The 18,260-nt window shown below is 37.1% G+C and overlaps 3 protein-coding genes across 3 annotated transcripts; 1 reads left to right on the top strand and 2 right to left on the bottom strand.

The window, feature by feature from the left end:
* Positions 1-233: 233 nt before the first annotated feature.
* Positions 234-3,197, bottom strand: LOC109160321 (zinc finger RNA-binding protein 2-like). The gene is made up of 2 exons (XM_019308641.1): positions 2,507-3,197; positions 234-1,396 (listed from the first exon to the last, which is right to left on the bottom strand). The coding sequence occupies exons 1-2, from the start codon at positions 2,969-2,971 to the stop codon at positions 377-379; spliced, it is 1,485 nt and encodes a 494-aa protein (XP_019164186.1). The 5' UTR covers positions 2,972-3,197; the 3' UTR covers positions 234-376.
* A 4,494-nt stretch (positions 3,198-7,691) lies between these two features.
* LOC109159732 (protein XAP5 CIRCADIAN TIMEKEEPER-like) lies at positions 7,692-11,275 on the top strand. Its single transcript, XM_019307841.1, has 12 exons — positions 7,692-7,944; positions 8,147-8,212; positions 8,321-8,385; positions 8,482-8,600; positions 8,899-8,977; positions 9,110-9,186; positions 9,282-9,343; positions 9,437-9,568; positions 9,660-9,713; positions 9,867-9,932; positions 10,451-10,525; positions 10,916-11,275. Exons 1-12 carry the CDS (start codon positions 7,774-7,776, stop codon positions 10,964-10,966), a joined length of 1,017 nt encoding a protein of 338 aa, XP_019163386.1. The 5' UTR covers positions 7,692-7,773; the 3' UTR covers positions 10,967-11,275.
* A 980-nt stretch (positions 11,276-12,255) lies between these two features.
* On the bottom strand, positions 12,256-17,164 carry LOC109160133 (DNA replication licensing factor MCM4). Its single transcript, XM_019308312.1, has 18 exons — positions 17,024-17,164; positions 16,215-16,895; positions 15,985-16,113; positions 15,822-15,903; positions 15,555-15,687; positions 15,376-15,447; positions 15,112-15,237; positions 14,921-15,034; positions 14,582-14,794; positions 14,373-14,471; positions 14,084-14,244; positions 13,778-13,874; positions 13,532-13,693; positions 13,339-13,419; positions 13,186-13,264; positions 12,865-13,001; positions 12,710-12,763; positions 12,256-12,626 (listed from the first exon to the last, which is right to left on the bottom strand). The coding sequence occupies exons 1-18, from the start codon at positions 17,058-17,060 to the stop codon at positions 12,552-12,554; spliced, it is 2,532 nt and encodes an 843-aa protein (XP_019163857.1). The 5' UTR covers positions 17,061-17,164; the 3' UTR covers positions 12,256-12,551.
* Between the last annotated feature and the right edge of the window lie 1,096 nt (positions 17,165-18,260).

The following is an 18,260-nucleotide window of genomic DNA, read 5'->3' as shown; positions in this document are numbered from 1 at the left end:
CCTCTGAAATGGGGCATCAATAAGCACTCATCATTTACAACCTAGCAAACTACCAAACAAACAAGCAATAAATTCATTGCCTGTCCAAGAATTCTTTTCCTTCCTTTCATGGGGAAGGTTTGTGTAGGGAATTAGAAATGGCCATGGCCATTTGTATTTTATAAGGAAGAGCAAAATTGAAACCTTAGAATCTTGTTCCATTTCACATCCAATTATGGTCAAAGTTAACTTTGTATCCACCTCAACAGGAACTGCAGAAGTTAGTCCCTGACCCCTGCTTGATAACATTAGAATAAAAGTTTGGTGATCAAAATCTCAGAGTAACATTTTCAATTGAAAATTTGTGTTTCGGTGAAAAAGAAGAATACATGAAATCTTAGGATACAGCATTTTGAGTTTGAGAGGGCAAAGACACTGCTGCTGTTGAAGGATCTGGAGCTTGGGGTACATATAGGGCTTGTTGATGACCCTGTGAATGTAGGGTGACTGGATTAGGGGGGTACAGAACTTGAAGCCCTAGAGGTCCATACATAGCTTGGTGAACTTCAAAGTGCTTACGCTTAGACATGTGCTTTTTACCGGAAAGATGGCGGTCAAGAACTTCCTGTGTATCGCACTTGACATTACACAAATCACATACTAGAGGAATTACAACTTTGGGTTTGGGAGGTTCCCTTTCTGGTCTCGGTGTGTCAGACATTCTCATCCGCTTCCCACCTCGCGTTTTACGCTTTGATCCACGCTTTTGATTATTGAACTGATTCACCCTACGCTTCACTGCTTGTGACTCGATTTTGGCCTCTACGGGTACATTAGGATTTTCCGCTTCATCTTTTTGCTCTTCACTTCCCATTGCAGCAGCTTCATGCTGAACAGTTCCAGACGGTAAAGTTTCTGAGAGGCTCGGCTTGCTCTCTTCAACCTGAATTTCAGTCTGCAAAGTTGAACCATCAGCAACTTTCTTGCCATCCAGGGATTCACTTATAGGTGCGTTGAAGTTTTTCAATGGCTCCAACTTTTTCATGTTCTTCTGATGCCGCTTCCCAAGCTTGTGTTGTTCAAGAACTTCCAAACTAGTGCAATCAACCATGCATAATTCACACCTAGCAACTTTGGATTGCTGATTAGAAGCTGCATTGTTCTGTATAGACGCAGTTACCTGCAACAGCCCGTTAGAGTTGGCTTCCTTTCCATGGTTATTAGTGGAAGGTCCTGCCTCTTGTCTGCTGCAAAGTGTGTTCTTGCCAACTGAAGCATTGATGTTGAAGGATGATAACAGCCTAGAACCACCTCTGCCCTGATTACGCCCCCTTCCACGTAAAGGTTTCCCCCGACCACCACCTCTCAACGGCTTGCCTCCCCTTTTACTGCCAAACTTGTGAAAAGACTGAGCAGCCTGCAGGTTGGAGTCAAGATAGTTCCCAAGACAAAAAACAATAAATGCAAAACGATGGATGAACGAAACTGGAGGGGCGAAAGGTTGTACACGCATTCTAGTTTGAAGAAAATGAAATACATAGTACAACAATTATTATCTTCTTTGGTCAGTTATCCCCACTTTACCCAAAAGTCCCAAACACAAGCATCCTAGTACAATGGAAATGCTCCCAGAGATTCCAGAAGACTCATTCTGTATAATATGTTCTAGTCTCCATCATCTGTATCAACCCAATAACTCAACACAAAAACAATCTAGTTGGACTTGGACCCAAATCCAATTATAACCTAACCTGTTACCTATCCAGCATGTCAGAGCACAAATACTAATAGATAGGTATAACTAGATGATCATGCCACTAAATATTGAAATTTGAAATAATGCACACGTTTTATGGCAAAACAACAAAAGATTGATTATGGGAGCAACCCCGCCAAGTTAGTCACCGTGTTGACTCCGGCGAGAACAGCCCATTCACCTTTTTTTGTTTGAGTCGGTCATCAATAGACAACCTAGGCTGGTCTTTTGCAGGGGAGGGTCACAATACTAAGACTAAGGTGGGATTTATCCAATGCTTAACCTAGGCTGGTCTTTTGCCTGCGAGGGTCACAATACTAAGACTAAGGCGGGATTTATCCAATGCTTAATCTAGGCTGGTCTTTTGCCCGCTGGGGTCACAATACTAAGACTAAGGCGGGATTTACCCAATGCTTAACCTAGGCTGGTCTTTTGCCTGCGAAGGTCACAATACTAAGACTAAGGCGGGATTTATCCAATGCTTAATCTAGGCTGGTTTTTTGCCCGCTAGGGTCACAATACTAACACTAAGGCAGGATTTACCCAATGCTTAACCTAGGCTGGTCTTTTGCCCGCTAGGGTCACAATGCTAAGACTAAGGCGGGATTTACCCCATGCTCGCCCTTGAGTAGTGGGTGTGGGTTCCCTCATCATCCAAAAGATCAAAAGATTGATTTTGATTGATATATGATCAAATGAATAAACATCATCAGCGTATCAAAACTCACTAAAAGATCAAAACTTTAGGGTAAATTGTTAACGAAAACCTACCGGAGGAGGAAGAGGAGGCAACCCATAAGGTCTCGGAGCGGGTCCCGAAGCCAAACCCGGACCACCAACGACGGGCCCATAGGCATCGAGCTGTGGATACCATCGATGCCCCTGCTGCAACCCCGACGTGAGATAGGTCGCCGCCGCAGCCGCAGAGATATCCCCACTTCCCTGTTGCGGCGGCGGGTGATACACATTCTCCTGAGCCTGCGCGGACAAGTCGGCGGGAGATGCACCCGGCGGATGAATCGGCGGGGCGTGCAGCTGCCGTGGGTGATGGGCATTCGATTGATTGGGAGTGTAAGCATAGCCGTTTGGGTATTGCTGGTAATAATAGGAGTCGTAGTAATAGGATTGATGCTGATGATGAGGATTGTAGGCTGATGGATCATATGATTGCGATTGCGATTGCGATTGCCAAGATTGGTATTCTTGTCCTTGTTGATGTTGAGACGAGAGATCCATTTTTGGGGATTTCTTCTTCTTCTTCTTCTTCTTAGCTCTACGCAGTTGATTGGACTTGGAGATCACTCATCTTCTTTACTGGGTTTTTGCCTTTTGGAATTGGAAAGTCTTACAAAGATGTATCCCACCTATGGGCTATGGCGTTTGGTTTGGTGCCCCTTCTTTCCAATCTAGTGTTATTCATTTTAGACCTAATATTTCCCCTATGTGACTATGTGTATCAGTGTATCAGTGTATGTGATAGAAGGGTAGAATAAGTCAATAAGTTGCATTAACTTTATACCAACAAATAATTAGTCCATCCCTCTCATTTTATGGGCAAATTATCCTATGGACGTAACCATGTGCATGGTGGACACGCTTTACATTGATAATTTTTATACTGTAGATTCATAATTTCTATACCGTAGATTCATAATTTCTAAACTGTAAATTCATAATTTCTATACTGTAGATTTATAAAATCTATACCGTAGATTCATAATTTCTATACTGTAGATTTATAAAATCTATACCGTAAATTCATTATTTCTATACTGCACATTCATAATTTCTGTACTGTATGAATCTACATTATAAATTTTATGAATTTATAGTATAGAAATTATGAATCTATAGTACATAAATTATGAATGTGCAGTATTGAAATTATGAATCTACAGTACAAAAATTATGAATGTATAGTATAAAAATTATGAATCTACATTATAAATTTTATGAATCTACAGTATATAAATTATGAATGTACAACGTGTCTAGCATGCACATGGTGGACACAGGTCCATAGCATAACGCTCCCATTTTATGTGTGTGGTTCCGTTAGCGAGTCATGACAGAAGTTATTTTTAATCAAAATTTTCATAATATTAAGTTTAGTATTAATATACAAAATTTATATATTAAGAAACTACACTAAAAGTACTATTAAACACAAAAAATCAAATTTAAAAATAAGTAAAAATACTAAAGAAAATAAACAAAGAAAAAAAGTGTGTTTGCCAATGAATAGTTAGTAGGACAGATAAAATGGTGTTGATCCCAGAGGGTTAAGGGAACAAGTCTAGAGGGGGAGGGGTGTAAATATACTTGTTGGATTTTAAAACTCTTTTCACGATTCGTTCAAGCAATCTGAGAGGTAACTTTAACGTCTCGTAGAGTATGCACAGCAGAAATTCTTTTTAACCCTGTTTAGTTAAGTTTGCACGTATTTTGTTCTTTAAAACTTATAATTTGTTGTGAGAGATGGTATGCAGTGAGCAGTAAAATAAAGATAGAGATAAAGATTTTTATAACGGTTCGGCCCAAACTAAACTTACTCTATTATTTTCCTTAAAACTCCTAAGGAAGTTTGCACTAATCCTTTAGTACAAAAGACCACTCAATCCTTGAACGCTAAGCCGAACTTGAGCGTCTAGGTTTTTCAATTCAACCGAGTTTACTCCGTCTCTTATACTTCTACCGAGTAGAGTTACAAAGGTTGAAGATAACATTGTTATTTCTCCAACTAAGAAGACTTGGCTTTTAGTGACTTGATCTTCACGAATGAACAGGCCAAGCTTCTTGAAATTCTGGATATAACTTTGTAGTTTTGATCTCTTCTCTCATTGGTCACTAGATGTGAAACTTATGAATACTTGAATACTTAGAAAAATTTTCGATTGATCAGCATCTTCTATGTCTTGAATGAAGGTACTTATAGGCGTATTAGAAAATGTCCATTCAAGGGAAAGCCAATCACAAAAGTTTATTGCCCAGTGTTAGTGTTTTATTTCTTTAAGAAAAAAAAAACAACATATAATTGACAATATTATTATGGCAAATTAATTAAGATAGAGTTTAGCTTGGTGTCTGACCGTCCCCAAAAGAAGACTGATAGGTCAGTTACATCAACAGACGCATCTCTAGATCACCGAAGGACTGATAAAGGACGTATCGTTATGAGATGGCTGTTTTGGAAAGAATATCAGCGAATCATCTTTTGAGGTATGGACCGAATTTCCTTGACGATACAAGATCTTTTCCTTCACAAAATTCCTACCTTTTACAACCAGAGTTATATTTGAAGAGTGTCCAAATAAAGAAGTATATATACACATGTACTTTCATAAGTTATGGTTGCATTGATTGAAGCTGCAACACTCTATACTAAAAAGATACACATATCTGTTTTTTATGCCTCTTCTCAAGACAATGAGTTCATGGTGATTACGAAGACGAACTTGAGAAGAATCAACACTGTTTAAACAATTGGACGCGAAGATCACTCAGTTGTGGGAACAACGTGGGACTACGTCAGTGAAGCGGACTGCATCAGAGTTAGCTTTCCATTGAAGGGACTTCATTGGACTTCTGAATGCGTGGCTCTCCGACTTTAACAATCCACTAAACCTTTGTAGACTGGGTACTGACATTGTGTGGGGCACTTGGGTGAGATTGTTCTTCTCTACCTTTGTACATTGAATTCTGAGTTAGTGGATTGGACATATCGGTGATCGTCCCCCAGATGTAGATACACACTGTATCGAACTGGGTAAACAATATATTCATAATTATAAAGCTATATATTCATAATTTTTGAACTTCATATTCATAAATATTGAACTCCATATTCATAATTACTGAACTATATGTTCATAATTATAAAGCTATATATTCATAATTTTTGAACTTCATATTCACAATTATTAAATCTCTATATTCATAATTACAAATCTATACATTCATAATTATGTTCACAAATCTATGTTCATAATTATAGAATGGCTATGTTTGGCAGAGCTTATTTAGGAGCTTATAGCTTATTTTAAGCTACTAATAAGCTATAAGCTCTATTTGGTAATGTTCTCAAAATAAGCTCCTAGCTTAAAATAAGAACTTATTTTGGAGGTAGCGTTTCAAAATAAGCTCCTAGCTTAAAATAAGAGCTTATTTTGGAGATAGCGTTTCAAAATAAGCTCCTAGCTTCGTAACTTTTTTACCATCTTTATCCTTACTATTTGAAAGAAATGACATAATTTACCCTTCCTAATTAAAACCCTTTTCTCTTCTCCCAACTTTCACGGCAATTATTATTATTATTATTATTATTATTATTATTATTATTATTATTATTATGAGATTTGCAACAATATTGCTACTTCATTATGAGATGCTAGATCATGATTATGCTAATAGTTTTATTTCAAAATGTTAATTTTTTTAAAGACAAAATGTTAAATTTTAATATGTAGACAAACTAATTTAAATTTTATGAAGATGTCCTTTTTAGTCTTTTTACATTTATAAGGTTGTCAAAACGTTAATTTTACCAAATACTTTGAACCATAACAGCTAGCTTAACAGCTCTTAAATTTTCAGCTCCGAGCTTATAGCTTTTCAACTTTCAGCTCCTTTTCAGCTTTCAGCTCTTAGCTTATAGCTTTTCAGCTAGGTTTGCCAAAGAGAGCCTATATGTTCATAATTTGTGAACTATATATTCATAATTATGAATAGTTTTGGAACTCACACAGTTCCACGACAAATTATGTTGTGCATCCGTATGCACCATGGATGGTGCATACAGATGCAAAAACGACGTCATTTTATTAAAAACGCGCGTCTCACTTAAAAAAATGCAGTTCGATTCTCAACAACAGCATTATGTTGTGCATAATTTGAATTATATATCCAAAATCAATGAACTAAAAATTCAGAATCAATGAACTAAAAATTCAGAATCTATGAACTAAAAATACAGATTGAATGAACTAAAAATTCATAATGAATGAACTAAATTTCCATAATGAATGAACTAAATATCCAACATGAATGAAAAAAAAATTAGTTTCGATTTACGTCTAAATATCCAGAATCAACGAACTAAAAATCCAGAATCTATAAACTAAAAATCCAGAATGAATGAACAACATAATACTGTTGAGGAGAATCAAAACTGATTTTTTTTTTTTTTTAAGTGAGACACGCATTTTATTTAAAACAACGTCGTTTTTGCATCCGTATGCACCATGCTTGGTGCACACGGATGCACAGCATAACGATCCCAGTTCCACAGCATAATGGGTGGGCCGGACACCCGTAGGCCCATAAGGTGGACTTTGACGGGCCTCGCCCAGTCGATCCGCCAATAGTTATGCTGTGCAACCGAATGTACCACGCGCATGGTGCATACGGTTCAAAACGACGTCGTTTTGATTAAAAACGCGCGTCCCACTTTAAAAAAAAAAAATCAGGTTCGACTCTCAACAATAGCATTATTGTGGATATATAATTATGAAATTGTGGATATATAGTTATGAAATTGTGGTTATATAGTTATGAATTTATGGATATTTAGTTCATTCATTGTGGATATTTAGTTCAATCATATATTGTGGATATTTAGTTCATTCATTGTGGATTTTTTACTTCATTCATTCATTCATTGTGGATTTTTACTTCATTCATTCACTGTGGATATATAGTTATGAAATTGTGGATATATAGTTATGAAATTGTGGTTATATAGTTATGAATTTCTAGATATATAAAAATGCTATTGTCGGAAATCGAATCTGATTTCTTCTTTAAGTGGGACGCGCGTTTTTTTAACCAAAACGACGCCGTTTTGCAACCGTATGCACCTTGCAAGGTGCATTCCGTTGCACAGCATAATTTGCGGTCGATCCGCTTTGACAACTATAGTATAAACACCAAGATATATATTCATTGTTCTTGATTCAGAGTTTCTGATGTCATCCGTCTCACATTCTAAATTAAAACCGGACGCCATTGAGATTTGAGGAGGTCTGAAATTCGAAGTAAAGATGTCGGGAATGGGCGATGGTTATGTCGGTACGGCCCAGGACTCCGTCAAAATCCGCCGCCTGGAGAAGCAGCGAGAAGCCGAACGACGAAAGATTCAGGAGCTCAAGAACAAAACTGCTTCATCTACAGGACAGCTTGGTCTTCTTCAGTTCGGCTCCAGTACATCTGAGGTCATATATCCATACTTTTACAACCACATGCTTACAATTTCAATATAACTTAGCTAATTCTAGGGCTTTTGCTTTTGTGAAGTTAGTTTCTAATATCTATTATGTTGAAATTACTTTGCAAGCTTCCTTCAAGCAAAAACGCTTTTAAATTAAGCATTCCAAATTTTCTCCTTTGTGATTATTCCTATGTTGTATTGTTTAGATTCTGGAGACAACATTTAAGAAGGAAACTGTTGGTCTTGTTACTAGAGAGGAATATGTTGAAAAGGTACGTGCTTTGCTTCTAAATTTAGATGCTACCACAATTGAATTGGCAATTGGCTGTTTTGTTGATTTGATTTCTGACTTACATTACTTTTGGTCTTATTTATTGAAGAGGGTGAATATTAGGACTAAACTTGAAGAGGAAGAGAAGGAGAAGCTTCAGAAGTTGCAACAAGAGTAAGTACAAATTTTAAACTTTTATGCTATACATGCTAGGGGTTACTGCTATTCGTCGTTATCTGTTTAATATGCAAACCTATTGTTCTCTTGTAGGGAGGATGAGCTTTTGTTACAAAAGCTTAAAAAGCGCAAAGTAAAAGCAGACCCTCGATTATCGTTTTCTGATGATTTTGACAATGGCAATGAAGAGGAAGATGAAGATGAAGACAACAGTAAGCCTATCATTTTCCCGGCCTTGACATTATGAAATTGTGTGTTGTTATTACTAGGTTCTGGTTTTATTAGTAAAACCAGGGAGTGATATGTATTCATACTTATCTTAGTTTTGCTTTCCTTTTCATTGAGAAATCATATTTGTTATCATTTTTCTTTTGAAATCATGTTCCCATCAGTGTGGTGACCAAGTGTTACTTGGATGATTAAATTTGCAAAGTATTATATTCTAGCTTTACAGTTTGAGAGAATTTTGTATATGTATCACCATATTTACCAGGTCCATATTTTGCATAGAAATCAAAGAATTAGAGACCCTTGCGAGGAGAAAATTTGGGAAGGATCCAACAGTGGAGACCAGCTTTTTGCCAGATAGGTTTGGCATCCTTTTGTACCCCCCTCCCCCCCCCCCCCCCCACCAACCCCCTTCCTTTCTCTTCCCCCACGTGAGAGGATTGCTTTTATTACTCATACAATGGCCCTTTGAATTCAAAGTTGACTTCTTCAGTGAGAGGGAGGCAGAGGAGCAGGCTGAACGCGAAAGGCTCAAGAAACAGTGGTTTCGTGAACAACAACTAATCAAAAGTAAATACATCATTCTACCAAAGTACATTTTCTTGTAGGCATGCTATAATTGCTGAAGTTTGAATATCATTTTTCTCTTGGATCTATTGTTTCAGATGAACCTCTTCAAATCACCTATAGTTATTGGGATGGAACAGGCCATAGACGAGTTATCCAAGTTAGTAAGCACAACTTTTGGGTTAGAACTTAGAATCGCCTTTTTATTTTAAATAAAATATTTTGAATTTTGCATTTATGCCTCTATTTGTAGGTCCGGAAGGGGGACACTATGGGAGAATTCCTTCGTGCTGTTCAACAACAGCTTGCCCCTGAGTTTCGAGAGGTTCGAACTACTTCAGTGGAGAACCTGCTTTATGTGAAAGAAGATCTTATTATTCCTCATGTAAGATATATGTATTATGGATTCCTTATGTTATGTATACTTTGCCTCGGTTCCTGCTAACTCTTATTTCCTGATGACAATGGATGCTCAGCAACACACTTTCTACGAGCTGATAGTTAATAAGGCAAGGGGGAAGAGTGGACCGGTAACCTTCAGAACTATATCCTTTTTATTGTCACCCTCTCCATAGTGCATGTGATTTAGTATGGGAGAATTCATTAGCCTTTTCTTGGGTAAAGATGACCTTGGAATGAAAATTAATTCAAACTATTTATTTGTTGTATACATTTTGTCACAGCTTTTCCATTTTGATGTCCATGAAGATGTGCGCACAACAGCAGATGCAACTATAGAGAAGGATGAGGTATGTTCTCCTCATTTATGTTCACTTAGTCAACCTATATCCATGTTTCCATAATCCTTTCGCCAATTGATTGATTGATGCATATTTGTTATTTGTGAGCTAAAAGTGTGATAGATTGTATAAGACTATCTGAACTTTGGAAGATAGTTATATTATTATTTTACAGATTTATATTACTCTGACTGTCTAGTGTGTCACATGAATTTTGAGAGTTACTAAAATTTATGCTTGTAGCTGAACATGGCTATGGTTATTTATAGCTACCTTGGGGTGTAAATGGTTTGTTTGTATTTTTTGTTTTTGTTTTTCTTTGTGCTTGAATAGTGATTTGAGGTGAAATATTTTTCATTTTTAAAATCTTAAAATTCAATGCGCCACAGGTCCACCTTTTACACTTTTTAGAACCATTATTAATTGATTGTTGCTATCATCATTCTTAGTATAACTGTAAAGAAATCCAATTGGTAAACAATCTACATGTCAATATTACTGATAACTTTCTTTGATATAACCAACAGTCACATGCTGGGAAAGTTGTAGAAAGACATTGGTACGAGAAAAATAAGCATATTTTCCCTGCTTATCGGTGGGAGGTAAACCTTTTTCTCCATTTATGCGTGTGAAAATTGTCATACCGTGTGCTTGCATGAGAGTTGGGGTCATGAATCACCATTCTTAGCTCAAGTGGCAAATGAGCTCTCTTTGTGGGGGAGAATTCCGGGATAACCTGGGTTCAATTCCCACAAGTGACGATTCCCTTTGGGCCAGCTCCCGTGCCTCCCAGAGCGAACGGGGATTGGTCGGGTGGACCTGGACCGTTAAACGGACAGAAAAAGACCCGGACCACCTCGTGGTTCACACCAAAAAAAAAAAGAGGGCATGGGGTGTAGTAGTACTCTATGCTTGTGACCCTAACTTGGAACCTGGTGTAGCATGGAAGGATTTGGTTGTTGATTATCTGTTAAATGCATCTTTTATTGCAGATTTATGACCCGAACAAGAAGTTTGACCGGTATACTATCCATGGGAATTAATTTATCAAGCACAATGATGTGATATTTGAGGATATTGGTGCATATTGTTACCATTTCATCTTGATTGATCTTTTAACTCATCAGGAAGATGTGGGAGTTTGTTGTTAGGGGTCTAACTTCAAATGTCATGTGCAATACTTTTGTAGGCCTATTGTGTTTTATTAATTATTTTATGTATACACAGCGGAGAATTGAATTACTGGAATTTATAAGCTTATGGTTTTGAGCAATTGGGTAAATTTTGCACTGATGTGTATTAATGAGTGATGTTTGGTGTTGAGAGTACATCAATTTGTCAGTGCCTGTATATATATTGAGTACTTTATTGACATTATTCGAAAAACAAGATAATTTATATTTCCCTTCTATAAAATGGGGTTTCAATTTCAACAGAATAGACCCAGGGTCGTTTATAAGGCAAATTTTTCTATACAGGTGTGTGAATTATAAATAAAAAAGGTACATCTTTAATATATTAAAGGTACAACATTTTTGTATTGAATTTAAAGAATAATGTACTTTCAAAGGATTAGATAATGTACTTTCAAATTATGTTTCAAAATAAAGAATAATGTACTTTCAAATTATGTTCGTTTACTTTTATTCATGGTCTACACTAGTCTATGGAATAATGATTGAGTTTATAATTTCAAGGTACGCTTATTAATTATATATATACTTTTAGTTAACAAATTATGTATACATTACAATTAATATATCATATACCTATTACAATTAATGTATTATGTACCGTTATTATATATTTTCAGTTTAATTTGTTAATTGAAAATACATTAATTTATGCTAAAGATTTTGCAATTAGACCTATCTAGGAATTTCATCGAAGTTGTTATTCATAGTTAATGTGTTGTTGTTGTGAACATGCGGTTAGATCTGAACCGTTGATCAAAAATCTAGATTAACGATTGAAATCAATAATTTAAAAAAAAAATCAATAATTTTAAAAAAAAAATGCGCCTCTAGAAGGAAGAAACACAAGCTAAAAATGGTGCATTTTAAGTGTTAGAAAGACGCACATTAAATGTTATAACAACACACCTTTGTTAAAATGACGCACCTTAAGAAGGAAAATCACGCACCTTAATAAAGAAAATCACGCACTTAAAATTTTAGACTAACACACCTCGAGATCTGTTTCCTTACTCCGTATGATTTATTCATTTTAATCTCACCTGCATCATTCTGATTTTGCCATCAACATTAAAATTCAAAACGACGTCGTATAAGACCAAGGTCCATGGTATAACAATTGCTAGATACTGTGTGCGGTAGTCATGTAATACAATAGAATTACTTTCTCTATGTAGCAACACATATTGACATCACCAAATAATTAACATGTAAATAGGATGTCTAATGCAAATAGAGTAGAGTTCCAGCATCTGCTCTTCGTGAAACTCAAAGTCCCTGGAGTCTTGTCTTTAAAGGTTAGCTATTACAAAAACTGTAACTCAAAGGGTAAGACGTACTCATACATCACACGGGCCTTTACCAATTACTACTACTTTACAAGTAGAATCTCTCTCTCTTTCTCCAGATGCAAAGCATTTACCGGAGGTTAGCATTATATTCTCTTTACGTGATCACCATGGACAAGAACAAATCCTTCACTTGCAAGAGTAGAAAGTGCATTCCGCAGCTGTTGATATTTCAAAAACAGACAATATTAGACAGTTAGCTAAACAGGCATTCAGACACAGCAGATGGGAAAGAGAGATTTACATCATTGAGGTTGGGTGGGATGTCAGAACTTTGCTTCTTCAACTCTTCCAGTATCTGCACATTCATTTCATAATGTTAGCTTCTGGTTTCCTTTTCCATTATTCTCTTGCATTTTAAAATGCTATTTCTAGAAGAACAAACCATGTCCTACCCACCTCAATCAACCGAAATGATGGTCCTCCTAGTTGCATCTTTTCCATGACTACATTGCGGGTGGCTGAAACCAAGTTCTCCCGTCTCACCCTTTCACTTGCCGAAACTCCAGTTGTGATGAGGTCCATATCAATGGTTCCTGTTTAAATAAAACATTCATTCCAAATCACCAGAAAATGTTGTCAGAACTTCATATCATTCTTCAAGGATATAGTAGCAATTTAGTTAAATAGCACTCAGCGAAATGCGTTTATTAGATTCTTCATTACTTAATTATCTGTGTCTTGCATCTGTGTACCCTGTTAAGTAATAAAAAAGTTTACCTGTGGAATGATCTGTTGCAGATTGCTGCAATGCAACTTCTAGAAGCCGAAAGGCCTCCACAACATCTTGCTTTTCAACCTGCATTATTGAGGATAGTAATCAGTCATAGAATTTTACACCAGAAGCTGGGCACTAAGGGAAAGTGTACTGACCCATACTGAGAATCGTATACGAGCAAGAGCTTCACTGAGGCGTATTAGACTCTCAATTTGCCTGGGTGTGGCTGTAATGACCTGTAGGATCCAAAGGATTAGATAAAATCTCCAGCATGTAAAAGGAAATAATTTTCAATTTCCATACATAAAAGCACAAGGAAATTGTGAATGTTCACATAATTTTTTCTACCTTCTTGCTACTGCCTGGGAAGTTTCCTCTTCTTCTCATCTCGACATATCCTCTTGTCAACTCTTCAGCTGCTTCATCAGACAACTGTGGGTGTATATGCTTTCGTGCATAACTCACATAAGCAGTTAATGTTGGAAGATCTATAAATTCTTGCATCAAATTCTGTGAAAGATAAAAGTCAGCAAATGAACTACTGATATCCCCATACATTCCTTATAAAACCACACAACTGAAAAACTATCAAACCTCAGGATTTTCGAAGTGTAAGGCAACTATATGCTTTGCTAAACGCCTGTCTGTCTGCTCATCTGCCTTGTCCAGCATTAAATAAATTAAATCAAATCTGAAATGAACAGGTGGAGTAAAATGAGACTTGTATATTGAGTATAAAACGTCAACAAAATTTTGAAAATGAATAAACAAATAAACACAGTTGCAGCATTGCAAGGGCACACAAGTATAAACAAATGACATAAGATTATTTCTATGCGGACTGTGAAATCATTGGAAATACAATAGAACCAAGCTAAGATAACATATTCAGAATTGTACCTGGACAATAGGGTGGGGGGGAGATGGATGTTATCAATAACAGAGAGACGAGGATTGTAGCGTGAGCCAATTGGATTTGCACAAGCTAGTACAGAAGTTCTTGCATTAAGTGAAGCAATAATCCCTGCCTTCGCTATTGAAACAGTCTGCTGCTCCATGACCTGAGGGATAATGGGAAACACCCACCAAAAAAAAAAAAAAAAAAAAAAAAGTAAATTTCACTCCATAACAAGAATTGGCAATTCCTGACATTTGTTTCCTGAATCAAAAGAACTGGTTAGAGTCTCACTTCATGCAACATGCTCCTTGCATTATCAGACATCTTGTCAAATTCATCAATACAGCATATTCCTCTGTCACTTAGAACCAGGGCTCCACTCTCCAGAACCTAGAAAGTTATGCTCCAAGTCAAATCCATGTATCCAAGGTTGAACAGAAGGGACAGAGCTAATTTATTGAAAAAAGAGATGACAGGAAACTACTATCTTTATGACTTACAGTTTCTCCAGTCTCAGGATCTTTGGCAACATAGGCAGTCAACCCAACAGCAGAACTTCCTCGTCCACTTGTGTAAATACCACGAGGTGAAAGTTTGTGAATGTATTGCAGGAGCTGGGATTTACTAGTCCCAGGATCACCAACAAGAAGGATATTAATATCTCCTCTGAAGCTTGCACCAGATGGCAATTTCAATGCATTGCCACCAAAAAGCTAAATGAAGCCACATATATAATGTTAGCATCAACTTTTTGTAGATTTTGATAAATTAATAGTCATTGATCTGACGTTTTACTATATTGGGACAAAAATAAATCAATTCTATGGAGTGTACAATACCTGGCAAAGAAGACCTTTCTTGACATCATCCAACTCCCATATATTTGGTGCCAGGGATCTGGTCAACCTTTCATATATATCAGGCTGCTTAGACAATTCCTTTAACTGCTCCACCTGATATTAAGAGCTCACATTATAAGCAAGGAAGTGGGGTATCATACTTCATTAGAGAGGAAGTGCATTTAAGTCACCTTATCCGCAGAGTCAAGAGAAGGCTCATTCTCATTCCTACAAATGCCATTTTCGACTTCCATTGGATCCTCTAGATGCATTCTTGAACGATCAGTCTTCTTCAAATGGAGACAATCAATGTAAGTCTGATACCAAAAGAAACAACTTTTAGTTTCAAATGCTAGCATATATTTCTCCCATCAGATTTCACAACAGTGATAAGAAAGCTTCAGCTCAAAAACATTAAAGCATTTAAAATAGCTGCAAGAATTATCATAGCTTGCCTTGAAAAGTGATTTAACAGTCCTTTGCGTAGACCCAATTCTAACACTCATAGCCCGGTAAATGCCAGTGACCTAGAAGTAAATGTAGCATCTTAGATCACAAACAATAAAGAGAAACAGAATGAACACAGCACTAATTACAGTTTCAGCAAGGAACATGCAACCTAGTTGATACTCACCTCAACTCTGTCACCTGGTTTCCCAGCATCCACTAATTTGTCATGCACCAACAAGCTCACTGTGTGAGGCGTTCCTCCATCAGGAATATCATCTGGCGTTTCTTGGAGTCTCACTATTTGCTTATCAACAAACCTAAGGTGCAACAGAGTCAGTAAATGAAAAGCCCAGGCAGTTCGGAACTAATTGTGTGCATTTCATGCTCCCTAGTGTTCACCACCTACTTAAATCAATCGCACAGTCAAAAGTACCACTGATGTATTCATTACCTGCACCTATTGTGAACCAGAATCATTGAGTTTCTGGCAAGACATTCTTGCTTCCCACAGAGTGTGGGCTCACTAATTCTGCCTGACAACACAGGTTGAAGTTAGCATTACAAATCAATTTCAAACAGCCTACATTAACATATATAGTACTACAGTGGCTAACCTCTATCAACAACAATAGGGTCAGAATAATATCCACAGACAAGGCACCTAAATATTGCTTCTCGGATCTCAGGTATGATTGAACTACAACGAATTATCATTCCCTTAACTGAAACCATCTTCTCAATGTCTAGGAACAGAAACAGAGGCAAATTTAGTTTTAAAAGCACAATGTTAAACAGAAGCAAATGGAAATTTTTCAGATAGAATGTAACAGAAGGTGTGACTAACCAGATGGATTGAGATTTCTCATGGGAGTGGACGTTTTAAGATTAAAAATTCGAGCTTGTATGTGCTTTTCAAACAACGGGTTGATTCTGCTTACCATGTCCATCAAAACAATGTCAAAAATGGCTAGGACCTCAAGTGGATATCTAACCATTTTGTTGTACAAATCACTGTCATAGTTAAACACATCATTTGCATCCACATCAAGTGAATCACCTTCCATTTCAATCACGTGGTGAATGGATATCATGTATTTCCCTTCAACCTGAGAAGAATCTTCACGGAAATGCCTAAGAAACCTCAGAATTGCAGCATTCACATCCTGAACAACAATGTTTGTGCCCCAGACATACGTTGGTGGGGCGTCATCTCCGCCGTCCGAGGAGGGCGAAGGCGCAGAGGAATCACCCCCGCCACCGCCCATCGAGGACTGCGGTGCATCATCGGTGGAGGAAGGCGTGGCCGCAGCAGCGGCGGAAGTAAACCTACTTCCGCCGCGTCTTCGAGGATTCCTACTGGACGGAGTAGGCGTTGCGTCCGGAGTGGTAAAGCGAGGGTTAGCAGGGGCCGGCGACGTTGCAGCGGAGGAAGAGCGACGCCCGCGTTTCCGCCGACCGGAGTCGGCGGGAGATGAGAACGTGTTTGCGATTGGGCTCGAAAGCGAGTCGTAAGGCGAAGATGGATCTGTAATTTACAATTATCATTCAACAACTCAAGGTAAAAATTAAACTAAATGCATTTGCAAAAAGCATTTCATAACACTGAAATAGTTGAAGAAAAGATTTCCAAGGCTAATGCTCGGCCTTTCTTACCGCCGTGAGTGTTGGCCGGAGACGAATCGGAAGCCATGATCGGACGTAACTCTTCCGTCGGTCAACCAGAGAGAGTGAGATTATGCCTAGGGCTAGTGAGCTCGGGGTGGGGTGAACTTTAGTGTGGCTTTTTGGCGGGAAAGAACGGGTACATTCGGCGCCAAATTCCTTTGCACGAGTTAGTTGGGCCTTGTTATATGGATCTTGGCTGATATGGCCTGCTTTTCCAAACAACAAGCCCTAAACATTTTCCAATATAATTTGCTTTATATTGTCATCTTGTCATGTGGATCTCCAATCGTTATATCGTGGACCATGATTCACAGTGCATTGTGGACCCTGATTCAATATACAGAATTCATGTTTATAATACACTTACACATAAACACGATATAATGAACATGAATTCTGTACATTATATAGTTGAGGACACATAAACACTTAACATAATACACAGAACTTATGTTCATAATACACATAATTCATGTTCATTATATCATGTTTATGTGTATGTGTATTATGAACATGAATTTTGTGCATCATGAACATGAATTCTGTACCTTAAAAAGTAAAATTCTGTGTATTGAACTAGGGTCCACAGTGCACTGTAGACCCTGGTCCACGATATAAATTACCGTGGATCTCATTCTTATTTTTAATATACTATAAGTTTATTTTTAATATATTCATTATTATTATAATATATATTAATATATATATATATATATATATATATATATATATATATATATATATATATATATATAAATTTATTTTTTATATATTATATGTTAAAATGAACATGTAACACATTAAAAATAAATTTGTAGTTATTTCAAAAATAATAATAATAATAAATTTGTAGTATATTTAAAATAAAAGTTTTACATATGGAGCAATCTTGTTTTCACCTAAGGATCCTTCCTAGCAGTTACGAATGGTAACCTACTATGCCCACAATCAGCTCTGATGGCAGAGGCATTGGGATTCAAGGAAGCATTAACATGGCTAAAAGAAAGAGGAATTAGGCGAGTTTGGCTTGAATCAGATTGCCTATCAGTGGTGAAGAGCCTAACAGATTTTAGTAAAGATAGATCACATATGAACCATATAATCCATGCATGCACTAGTCTTATGTTAGACTTTGATCTAGTATCTATTGCTTTTATTAACGCAAATTATGCTGTAGAAACGTGTTCACCATGAGTATGGTGAACACAGGGGTAGATGCATAATT

Source organism: Ipomoea nil, unplaced genomic scaffold (genome assembly GCF_001879475.1).
Source record: "Ipomoea nil cultivar Tokyo-kokei standard unplaced genomic scaffold, Asagao_1.1 scaffold2845, whole genome shotgun sequence".
NCBI classification, from domain to species: domain Eukaryota; kingdom Viridiplantae; phylum Streptophyta; class Magnoliopsida; order Solanales; family Convolvulaceae; genus Ipomoea; species Ipomoea nil.
This window is presented reverse-complemented; position numbering and strand designations above follow the sequence as displayed.